Source organism: Trichosurus vulpecula, chromosome 1, assembly GCF_011100635.1.
Source record: "Trichosurus vulpecula isolate mTriVul1 chromosome 1, mTriVul1.pri, whole genome shotgun sequence".
NCBI lineage: Eukaryota > Metazoa > Chordata > Mammalia > Diprotodontia > Phalangeridae > Trichosurus > Trichosurus vulpecula.
In genome coordinates this window covers 397,591,957-397,604,803 of record NC_050573.1, presented here as the reverse complement: position 1 = coordinate 397,604,803, position 12,847 = coordinate 397,591,957, and the positions used below count along the sequence as shown (strand labels likewise).

General features: G+C 36.0%; 1 protein-coding gene across 2 annotated transcripts in view; it reads left to right on the top strand.

The window, feature by feature from the left end:
• NPR3 (natriuretic peptide receptor 3) overlaps positions 1-12,847 on the top strand; it is an 87,310-nt gene that overhangs the window by 55,322 nt on the left and 19,141 nt on the right. For both annotated transcript variants that reach the window (XM_036740999.1, XM_036740998.1), the window contains exon 4: positions 5,951-6,086. In XM_036740999.1, coding sequence (XP_036596894.1) covers positions 5,951-6,086 — 136 coding nt within the window. The remainder of the gene's footprint in view (positions 1-5,950; positions 6,087-12,847) is intronic.

The window sequence follows — 12,847 nt, the reverse complement described above, 5'->3', positions numbered from 1 at the left end:
AAGGAAAGAAGAAACAGCATTTTATAGGACATTTGGTCATTTTGCATTATGATTCTTATGATAAGCATGAGTAAAAAGACTACTATAAATATAATTACAGCTTATACACCAACTCCTGTGGCAGAATATGAGAAGGCAGAGAAATTCTCCAAAGAATTCATTGTTTACAAATTAAAATAACATATACATTAATACTTTTTGACTTCAGTGAAAAAGTGGCATAAGAAAGGATTGCAAAAAAAATATGTTCCAAAATATAGCTCAAGATAAAGAAACAGGCAAGGACAAGGTTTCTAGAGTATATTGAAACCTCAATCTTATATACCAGGAATGTTTTTTCCAAAAAGACTATGGAGATACTATATATGATAAGTACCAAATACCATCAAAAATGAAATTGATTAAATCTTCTAAAATAAGAAATGCAATCAGTTACTGAGGTGAGTAATATTTGAATCAGCTGTCTGTAGATCTATTTGTTAAAGCAAAGGAAAAAAAAACAAATTAGAGGAAAGAATTAAAATGGGATGTGATGTAAACTAAAATAGCATGTGCTTATCCTAGTTAAAGAAACTGCTGACTTAAAAACAAAAGCAAAAATGAGAAATGGGTAAAGGAATAGGCATCTATCACTATTACATACAGAAATAATTGACATAAAACAATCACCATGAACAAAGTAAAAGGGCCTAGAGACCTTCTCATCCAGAAACATTTGAATTTCTTGGCCAAATTAAGAGCTATGTCAGCAAAAGGCAACAACAGTTTAAAATATAAATTTGTTAGTAAGGTCCTACAAAGAAGGAAGGTGGAAGATTACAAGCAATATTATTCATGTGGTGGTATTCTGACACACTGGCTCTGTAATCCTGGGAAAATCACTCAACCTTTTGGTGCTCCAGGCAACTCTGTAAGACTTTAGATTTCAGAGAAGGTACCACTCAGCATAAATCAAGGGAGTTTCCTCCCTGGGAAGGTAAAAACAACTTTTACCAAAAAAGCTTAGTAAGTGACCCAATCAAATCAAAACATCCAAAGGGGATTTAAGGGTGAAATTGAAAGGAGAACTATGAAAAAAAGAAAAATAGAAAAGATCTGTCACCATTTTTATGGCAAACTTTTTAAGGACAGTGGAGCTGCCATGTTTAAATTTTACCACATGAGGCAACATGAAAAGTGTATAGAAGGAGTGCAGGGATTAGAGTCAGATGACCTAAGTTCAAAGCCCACTTCTCACACTTACTACCTTTGTGAGCTTGGCCAAGTGACTAAACTTCAGTGTGTCAGTTTCCTCATCTGTAATAAATTAACCAACAAGCATTTATTAAATGCCTGCTATGTTTGAGGCCCTACATTAGGCCCTGGAATACAAAGATGGTGAATGAGGAAAAAAAAAACCTACTTACAATCAGCAGACCTTCTAATAGGAGAATACATATGTAAGTCTATGTAAAGGAAAAATAAAGAGCATGAATGTAAGTAAACACAAAGTGATTTGAGAGGGAGGGTATTAGCAGTGGTCAAGATAAAGAAAGTCTTCCTGTTGACAGCAGAGCTTAAGCATCATCTTTTTTTTTTTTTGGAAGGGGGAGGCGAAGCAATTGGGGTTAAGTGACTTGCCCAAGGTCACACAGCTAGTAAGTGTCAAGTGTCTGAGTCTAGATTTGAACTCAGATCTTCCTGACTCCAGGGCCGGTGCTCTCTTCACTGCATTATCTAGCTGCCCTGTTAAGCTTCATCTTGAAAGAAGTGAGAGATTCTGTGGGGCATAGAGGAGGAGGAAGTATATTCTAGACATTGAAGAATGGCCAGAGCAAAGTCAAAGAGAAGGAAGATGGGGTGTTGTGTGTGAGGAATGGAGAAAAGACCAGTTTGCATGGATTACCAAGTACAAAAGAAAGAGTAATATAAAATAACCATGGAAAGACTCAGCCCTGCAAGGTTGGAGAGGGTTTTAAATGCTAAAGAGAGGAATTTATATTTGATCCTAGAGGCAATCAGGGAACCAGTAGAGTTGATTACATAGGGGAGTGACATAATCAGATCTGTGCTCAAGGTAAATGACTTTGGCTGCGATGCTGAGGATGAACCTGGAGTGGGGAGAAACATGAGGTGATTAACGGTGACTAGGCTAGAGGTTAGAAAGGGATTTATAAAATGAACAGATTGGACTTCATGGTTTCTCAAGTCCCTTCCAACTGTGTCTCAGGCTATTTGTTCCCCCCTCCTTATCCATATTGATTCCCTTCTTTTCCCCAGTTCCCCCAGATCCACAGGCATTCTGAGGCAGAAAGTGAAGGCTGCATTTCAACCTCAGCCTCTGCTTCTGCAGCGCTGGTAATACAAGGTTGCATCTTCAGAGTAGAAAAACAGATTGTCACATCATCTGTCATAACAGGGGAGGACCTGCCCTCTCCTCCTAACTGTCCTTCACAAATGCCTCTCATTCTTCATGATGTGGGAGTTTGGGAGGTAGACTTTTTTTTTTCTGAGGATTCTTTGCAAACCTCTATTTTATAAAAGCAAGGAAATTTGTATCCTCACCAAAGTTTGGGAGCTAGGGATTTACAGTAAGAAGACAGAATTACCATATTATTTGTTTCAGCACATGTGAATACTACTAAGTAAAAGCCAGACAGGATCAGACATTAGTTTTAATTTAGGTAGCTTTATTATAATGTACACCAAGTGATTTGTAAGTGTTCTCCTCTAGATCTGAGCATCCCAGGGAGTTAGTGAAAAGGATTATTTACTCCCACTTTAGAGAACAGCTGAGAAGCATCATTCTTTGCTTATATGAGGAAACTTGCTAATACAAGCATTAAGAAATTCCCCTGACTTTGAGATTGTTATATGAGAGAGAGAGAGAGAGAGAGAGAGAGAGAGAGAGAGAGAGAGAGAGAGAGAGAGAGAGGTTACCACCACCATTTGGCCCTCAAAATCATCAATTTCAAAATAAGTTATTACCTTACTTCCCTATCCTGCATTATATGGTGTAGCTGATGAATGTTATTAGTAAAAAAGCCAAGTGCTGAAAATTCCATTCTTCCCAGTATGATAGGAAGGATATTGACCAAATTGTTCCTTGTATCTAGCAAGGGTCAACCCAAGAGAAATAGATAAAACTATGCATAACCTACGTTAGATATGCTCTAACTTTGAAATGTTGAAGCATAATCCCATTTCTACCACAAAATTTCCCCAGTTTGAATGTAAACGAGATAATGAATCCCATTCCATTCCAATGACAAACAATTAACTACGTAGTACAAATATTTATCATTCCTGAATTTGACCATCACCATTAGGCTATTTCTCTATTCAATTATATAATCTGTGCATTTCTATGATTATTCTGTTTGTCTTAGATGGTAAATTCCTCTAACATCTGCATTATATCTTTTTAACTTGATTTGGACAGCATTCAGCATCAGCCAAATCAATTCAGGTGTTTAGGGAAGACTTACTTATAATAGATGAGGAAACATTTTCCAGGATTGGAGGTGTATGAAGTCTGTAAACAGGTTGCCCAGAGGATCTCTTTTCCTGAGGCCAATGAAAATAATACAATATACATTCATACTAATGGCTTAGATGCAGCCTCACCTAAAAAGTATTTCTAATTTCCTTATGGAAACTAGCAGGGAGAGCTTTAAGGACAACTTGATGTTGAAGTGTTTTTTTTTTTTTCCGTTTTTCACTTTGTACTTGGAGTTAGTTTTTTTCTTCTTTAAACTTCGAATTTCCAGTATCTATAATGTGTTAGGAGGCATTCCTTCCATTAAAAAGCAAACGTAAGTGTGAGGATTTGCTACTTGTGAAAGTCTCAACACTAGGATTTTGCTTCTGGCTCGAGGCCTATGAGGTAGGTGTTATGACAGACTTCTGGTAGCTAGCAGTGTGGCTAATGGGTTCTCCACCCACAGCTGGACTCACTTGTGCTAATTGTGTCCCTAGAGGGAAGGAGAAAATTAGCCATTTTGTAGAGAAAGAGGGAGATGTGTCAGATTCACTTGCAAATTAAGTAGGATTTGAATACAGCACTAGAATTGAGAATCCATGTAGGCTGTTTTCCTTCAGCATTAAATCTTTCACCCTATTTATTTTACATTCTTTACATATAGGCATAGAATAGAAAGTAAATTCCTTGAGGCCGGGTGGTATTTCGCGTTTTCTTTTTATCCCCATGTGGCATAGGGCCAGATACATAAGAGGTGCTTGTTGATTGATTGATTAATTAGGAGAAATGAGATTCAAGTATTTTCATGTACAGTAATTATATATATGTATGTATGTATATATGTGGCACAGGAAGTTCCAAAACAGCAGAGAGCAAGAATGGAGATACCAAAAAAAGAGAGGGGACTTTTTAAAAATTGGAATTGTTAGAGTATGTGAATCCTCTTCTAAAATGTTAGCATGAAGACCCATGAGGTAACTGAACTACATTTGTTTTTTTTAATTTTAATTAATTTTTAGTTTAGAACATTCAGTTCCACAAGCTTTTGAGTTTTAAATATTCTCCCTCTCCCTCCCCTCCCCCTTCCCCAAGACAGCATGCAATCTGATATAGGCTGTACACATACATTCATATTAAACATATTGTCACATTAGTCATGTTGTAAAAAAGAATTATAACCAATGGAACAAATCATGGGAAAAAAAAAACAAAACAAAACAAAGAGAGAGAGCAAATACTATGCTTTCATCTGCATTCACACTCCATAGTTCTTTCTCTGAATATGGATGGCATTTTCCATCATGAGTCTTTTGGAATTGGCTTAGATCATTGCATTGCTGAGAAGAGCCAAGTCTATCAAAGTTAGTTATCACAGAGTGTGTCTGTTACTATGTGCAATGTTCTCCTGGTTCTGTTCACTTCATTCAGCATCAGTTTATGTAAGTCTTTCCAGGTTTTTCTGAAGTCTTCCTGCTCATCATTTCTTACAGCACAATTGTATTCCATTACATTCATATACTACAACTTGTTCAACCATTCCCCAATTGATGGGCATTCCTTCAATTTCCAATTCTTTGCTGCCACAAAAAGAGCTTCTATAAATATTTTTGTACATGTGGGTCCTTTTCCTGTTTTTATGATCTGTTTGAGATACAGCCCTAGAAGTGGTATTGATGGGCCAAAGGGTATGCACAGTTTTATAGCCCTTTAGGCATATGAATTGCATTTGTTGAAATTTAATTGTAGTTATTAACCTTTTCATATAATCCGTAAGACTTTTATTGCTCAACTGGAAATTTCATGATTCCTTGGAAAATCTATTCACTAAGTTCACAAAAGATAATTTTACACCAGGCAGTGTTGCCCCTTTGCCTCTCTTTTCCTTAGTGTGCTGTCAATGTGCTTTGAGACAGTGATTTTAAGACTTGAGCTCAACAGCTAGTGTTGGAAACTTGGAGATTTGCTCTCATCCCTCCCAGAGAGCCACTCAATGTCCATCAAAGTGGTAGAATCCAGATATAAGTTTGATGATTAAGCTTAGGCATCATACTACTGTGCAGGAGAGGAAGAGTTCCCAGGAACTGTAAAGCAGGAATGATATGCCTTAGAGGCAGCTAAGTGGTGAAGTAGATAGAGTGCTGGGCCTGGAGTCAAGAAGACTCATCTTCCTGAGTTTAAATCCAGCCTCAGAAACTTACTAGCTGTATGATCCTAGAGAAGTAATTTAATCCTGCTTGGCTCAGTTTCCTCATCTGTAAAATGAGCTGGAGAAGGAAATGGCAAACCACTCCAGTATCATTGCCAAGAAAATCCAAAATGGGATTACAAAGATTCAGACACAACTAAAGAAGACTAAACAACAATAATATACAATATACCATAGTTTCTCTAAGTATGAAATGGGGGCAATGCTCAAGATCATTGTTAATATTCATAAAGAGAAATAATTTGGCACTTGGTCTCAGCTAACTGATATTATTACCCTTTCAGGTTAACATGTTTGTGGAAGGATTCCATGATGCCATTCTTCTCTATGGTCTGGCTTTACATGAAGTTCTGAGGGCTGGCTATAGCAAGAAGGATGGAGGAAAAATCATTCAGCAGACTAGGAACAGAACATTTGAAGGTATGAATTCATTGTAGCATTCAGAAAGGAGATGCTAAATTTGAGGTCTAATGCCCACTCTATTATTAAATTTGTGTCCTTGGGCAAACCATCTGACCTTTTCGGTCCCGTTTTTCTCATCTTAAAATGTGAATAATAATAGACTAAAAGCCTACTTCACTGGCTTATTGCAAAAACCAATTGAGTTATTTGACCGAATGATATACAATTAAAGATCACATGATTTTAAGTATTATTTACTAGACTGGAGGGTTATTCTTTTGGAAAAACATTTGTGACTCCAAGTCTCATTCATACTGAGACAGAATTATTGTCACACCAACTCTGACTTCAGTAGAGATCCCTCAGGGCTACTTGTCAAGAATCTCCTCTAATCTCCTGTGTCACCATGAAGTAAAGTCTGCTTTTTATGTCCCTTGATATTCCATTTTTGTGTCTGGAAAAACGAGGTAAATATTAGTTCCTGTCTTAAAGGTGATTTTTTTTAATGTAAATCAAGCCAGTGTTTTCTCCCGTTCCACTTAGGGTTCCCAAGTGCTTTAGAAAGTCATGGTTATTTTGGATCTAACCAGAATGAGGAGAGTTGCCTTAGAGTATAGTATACAATCTAGAATTGCAGTGGAGGGCATCCAACAAGAGACATCATTTAATATTGCTTCTTACAAATGCATAAAAGTTGTATACCAAAATTCTCTTTATGATGGTGCAGAGGTATTTACTTTATGATGTTGATTCATATGTGCTGCAGCAAAAGCTCAAAACTTCCCCTGAATAGTTAAGTAACACATAGTCCAGTGGGGAGAGCACAAGATCAGAGTTTAAATCCTGGCTTTACTATTTATTATCCACATGATGTTGGTCAAGTTAGTTCATCTCTTTAGATAGGTTTATTCATTCGAAAAAGGAAAGAGTAACACTACATGATATCTCTTTTTTAATCCTGGGATCCTATGTAGCTTTCATTTCTTTCCTAGATTGTAAAAATATCTTGTCTTAGTTTACTTCTCTAGTTCTATGCTTAATACTTATATATAATGTATAAAATAATCTAGATAAATCTTTTAAAAAACCCCATTCCTTAGGTCATACTCTTCTCTAAACTCATTGGGGTTGTTAGTCAACATTAATGCATCTCAGTTCTCTTCTTTGTCTTTGAAAATCTTATATACAGGCCACCTTTTTGATGCATATGGTATTGAGTTTTGAGGATAACATAGAAGATGAGAAGCAGGGTAGTTTAGAGAACTTAGAATAAGGAAAATTCTACGTTTGAGTCTTACCACTGACCATTCCTAATTGTTGAACCTTGGGCAAATCACCTATACTCTGTGAGTCTCAGTTTTCTGATTTGTAAGATGAGGAGGGTATAATATTTGCACTACCTACCTCATGTCAGTTATAAGGAAAGTGCTTTGTGAAGCTGTGCTATAGACATGTGAATTATTGCTTCCCATTCAGTAATTTCCATTTACTTTTTATGTTTAAAATTAGAGATATTGAAATTAATCTCTAGATCAATTTTTCTTAAATTTTCCTGTATTCACTTCTGTGTTTTAAAAATTAATTGATTAGTTTGATACTTCATATTTTTATCTCAACATCTATGTCTACATATACTGCATATACAATTGCATTCCATATACATATACACATGCATATACAATTGCATTCCCTATACATATACATATGCATATACAATTGGATACATACTACATATACAATAGAATTCCAAAGGCTGATGCCTAATTTGTTGATGATTTTCAGAGATCTCTCAAATTTAAGCTCTATTATTTCTTATTTTAATGTGTCTGTGTTTACCAAGAAACCCAATGAAATGCTTAAGGGAATATAAGTAGTTCCCTTTGATAATGGAAAGGAATTAATTTAGAAATCGAAACATAATATTTTTTGCATTGATTTTACAGTATGCCCTGAGCAAAGCAAATCATAAAGCAGACATTTGCTTTGTCCATTCATGTTCTCAGTTAGAAATATGTTTTTGGACAAGTAATTAAGATCAGATCTTAAAAAGCAAGCTACAAATAAGTCTGCATATAAAAATAGATTTTAATTAATATCTTTTGTTTACCTACATTTCTCCATCTATCCCTGTATAACAACAAGAAAGGCAATAACAAAAATCAATGAAAAAAAGGGGGAGAAATCAGTAAAACCGATTGATGCTATACGCAATATTCAACACCTCTGGAACCTCACCTCTGCAAAAGAGTTGGGGAGGGTTCATATCTCTCTTCTTGAGAGCTTGGTCTTTATAATTTTGTAATTTCAGTTTTGATTCCTTTTTGCATGGTTGTTGTTTTTCCCATTTATATTTTTGTATATTTTCCCCCATTTCTGTTTACTTCATTTTGCAACAGTTCATATGTCTGTGTGTCTATGTATTTGTCATGTTCATCATTTCTTACAGCACAGTAATATTTAATTAAATCCATATACCAGGATTAGTTTAGCTATTCCCAAACTTATAGGTATGTACTTTGTTTTTTTTGTTTTTTTTGTTTTTTAGTTCTTAGCTAAAACAGAAAAAAATGCTGTTATAAGTATTTTGGTATGAATGAGATCTTTCTTTTGTCAATGACGCTCCTTGGGTTTATGCCTAGAAATGGAGTCTCTGAGTCAAGTTGGTATAGGCATTTTAGTCACTCCATTTGTATTATTCCAAATTGTTTTTCAGTACAATATCAATCCTCAGCCTCACTAACAATGAATTAGTATGCTTGTCTTTCCAACATGGACTATTCCCATCTTTAACTATCAACTTTCTGGGTATGAGGTAAAACCTAAGTGTTGTTTTGAGTGAACATTTTTTTTAAACTGGCTACAAAGTTTTTGCTTCAAATAGTTTTTGTGAGGAAAGCATCCTGTCAGCAAGTCAACTGGGTTAATCTTTGGACAACCCTCTCTAGTTTAGTAGAAACTGCCTAGCCCTTGAGAGCCCGGAGTCAGCTGTCTGCCATGATGAAGCATCCGTATAGGGATTTAGTGGAAGGAATTGTTAGTGAGAAGCAGTGTGGCACAATAATTAGCAAATGGGCTAGACTTGGTGTAAAAAGTTATGAGTTCAGACCCTGGCTTTGACACTTACTTAACTGTGGGACTGTGAGCCTCAATTTTCTCACTTACAAATTTTCTCAATTTTACAAAATGAGGATAATCACTCTTGTATTAGAACTTAGAGAATCATAGTAAACACCTCGTAAGCCTTAAAATACTATGTTAATCTAAGTTATTCTTATTTGCCCATTACTGTGCTATATTTTTTATTTCCTTTATGCAAGACATTGCATAAGATATTGTTTAAAACATGTTATAGCTTATTGGGCCATTGTTTTTCTTTATCTAGGATAAATAACTTGATTTTTTTTTTAGGTTTGATGAATGTTATCTGTAAATTTTCTTACTACTCTTATCTCCCCAGCCAACACACAAAAATCCTAATCTTTGTTGATTACCTTATCTTTGTTCTGAGTTTCACCATCAACTAGAGCAGTGATTTGCAGGAATTGATTGAATTAGAAATTGTCAATTAAATCATTCACGTATTGTTGTTCAGTCATCTTTCAGTTGTGTCAATTCTTTGTGGCCCCATTTCGTGTTTTCTTGGCAAAGATACTGGAATGGTTTGCCATTTCCTTCTCCAGCTCATTTTATAGATGAAGAACTGAGGCAAAACAGAGTTAAGTGACTTGCTGAAGATCAGACAGCTAGTAAGTGTGTGAAGCTAGATTTAAATTCATGAAGATGAGTCTTCCTGATTCCAAGCCCAGTGCTCTATCCACTACACCTCCTAGCAGCCCCATTCAGTAGTTACTAGCCCATATTCCACCTTTTTGTCAATGAAACTTTTAGTTGCATTGACTGTAGTTAATTGGATTGTTCCATATTGGAGCTTACTGGTAGATTCAAGTGGAAAATGGATGCCCTGAATGTATAAGCTTTATGTTCTGGGCACAAAATTGTATGAATATATTTAACATTTTGTGTGCCTATGCATATACATATATATGTGTGTGTGTGTGTGTGTGTGTGTGTGTGTTTGTGTGTGTGTGTATGTGTATATATATATGTATATATATATATATATATGCATATAAAATATATTCTTCAACCTCGAAACAGCCATGGTTTCATCATTATGGAATTTCACCATTTCATCATAATGAAGATGTCAGCCTTTTTATCAATAAATCAATTAATAAGTATTTGTTAAGGGTCTACTATGTTCCAAATACTGTGCTAGGCGCCAGGGATAAAAGTACAAAGAATGAAATACTCCCTAGTTGCAATGAACTTGTGTTGTAATGGGGGATACATTAAGTACCTATAAAAATCTCTACAGCAAAAATATAAGGTTAATAAACAAAAATGTATACAGAGTTGTTAAATACAGGATAGTTTGCCAGAGTGAGCACTAGAAGTTGGGGGAATCAATGAATTGTCTTTTAGGAAAACAGATTTTATCCAGTAGCCAGTATTCAGTTGATGAGTTTGTATACATTTAACTAGTGTGATCTGTAGGCCATAGGGTACATACTTCTTATCTTGGTGGGCTCTGCTAGCATTTCCTTCTTAAAATCATCCCATAATGAGGAATTGCAGAGCACTTGAGGTCATAATGATTTGCATATATATGCATATGTATGTTTATACACATATACTTACATAAGTATACATAATATGTAGGCACAGCTAGGTGGTACAGTGGATAGAATGCCAGGCCTGGAGTCAAGAAAACTCATCTTTCTGAGTTAAAATCTGGCCTGGAGGTTGGGAGAAATGGGTTCTAGTCCTGACTCTGCCATTAAATAATGCTGTGACCTTGAGCAAGCCAATTGACTCCTCTGAGCCTCAGTTTCCACATTAATGACATGAGGGGATTGGATTAAAATCATAGACTGTCATAGTCAGAAAGGACCTCAAAGTCCACACCTGAAAACGAATAGCCACTAGAGGATCCTCAACAAGGATTCCTCCAGTTCGCACAAGAATTTCTACTTAAGTCTTCACAGTTTTCATTCTTGAGAATTTTCCAGTTCTCTTGGACCAACTTCTGCAAAAGTCTTCAAGTATCTGAAGAGAGGTCATGTGGAAGAGGGATTGAACTTGTTCTGCTGGGCCATAGGGCATAGAACTGCCAACAGCCGAGCAGCTGACCTGCCTCACTGACAATGTCATCCTTCAGAAAGTGGAGGAAGTAATAAGAGAAAGGATATGACCACTCTTCAGATGCTTGAAGACAACTATCATCCCTGCTACCCTTCACGTCTTCTCTTTTTCAAGCTAAATCTCCCTATGTGGTAACTAATCCTCATATGGCCTAGTTTCCAGGCCTCTCACTATTCTGGTCACCCTTCTTGGATATGCTCCAGTTTGTTGATGTCTTTCCTAAAATGTGACGCTTAAAACTGAACATAATACTCCAGATGTGTTCTGAACAGGGCCGAGCAAAGTATAATCCTGCTCATTCTGAACATTTTGTCACTCTTAAATAAGGCTAAGGTCACATTAGTTCTTTTGGACATCATTTCTCACTTCTGACCCATACTAAGTTTAGAGTCTTTGAGAAGCCCCACAGGTTTTTTCCCCTTACATAAATTGTTATTTAGCCACAAATTTACTATTCTGAATTGTGATTTTTTTTAACTCAAGTGAAATGCTTTTAATTTGCCTGTCATTAATTTTACCATATAACTTTTATCCTTTTGCTCTAGCCTGGGGACAAGATCTTTGTGGATCCTGATTTTTGTTATCAGACATTATCTGTTCCTCCTAGTTTCATGTCATCTGTAAATTTGATAACTATTTCCTTCCATGCCTTCATAACATATTATTTACAAAACAGTTAAATAAAACAGAGTCCAAAGAGAAAACTCTGTGGCACCTGGAGGCATCTTTGCAGATTGATATTGATCAAACTTGTCTCAAATCAGCCCAACTGTACTATCATGCAACTCATATAATTCTATCTATGCAGATATAGAAAGATATTTTGCTAGATGCCTTGCTAAAATACAGGTACATTATGTTGATGGAATTCCCATCATCTACCTTATAAAAGAGAATATAGGGTCACCTATATACCATGATTAAGCATCATTATTAGATTTCAGTGGAGGGTATTGTTATAGAGAGGCAGTGTGAACTAGTGGAAAGTGGGCTGTACAAGGTATAAAAAGACCTGACCTAAAATCCAGGCCAAAAAGAAAAAAAAAGGAAATTGGACTGGGAGGGATGACTTTTTCTTGATGAATCCTTGTTGGCTTATAGTGATTATTATGTTCCCTTTCTGAGTACTCATAAATCATCACTTTAAATAATATGCTATAGAATTTTGCCAGGAATCCAAATAAAGCTTATCAGCCTATGGTTTAAAGAATCATCTTCATCTTTTCAAAACTTAGGATAACATTCAATTGACTTTAATACAGTAGCCTTTATCACATACTGGCTATCTGACCCTGAGCAAATTCCCTTAAACTCGGTGTCTTCAGGGTAACTCTTTTAAGTGTATAGTTGCCAATCTGATTTGCATTGGTAGAGGGAGTTTTCTCATTTAGCATTCATTTCCTCAGACTTGGGAACTAGATGTATAGTGCTAGATCGTCTCCTGTGCCCTCACACAACCCCCACCCCAAAGTATAGCAGTCCATCTCCTAGTCTCCAAGGGTTTTCAAAAACACCATCTTGAAATATAGTTAAATATTCTTTTTGTCCTGTGTGTTATATTTCTTTCAGGTCTT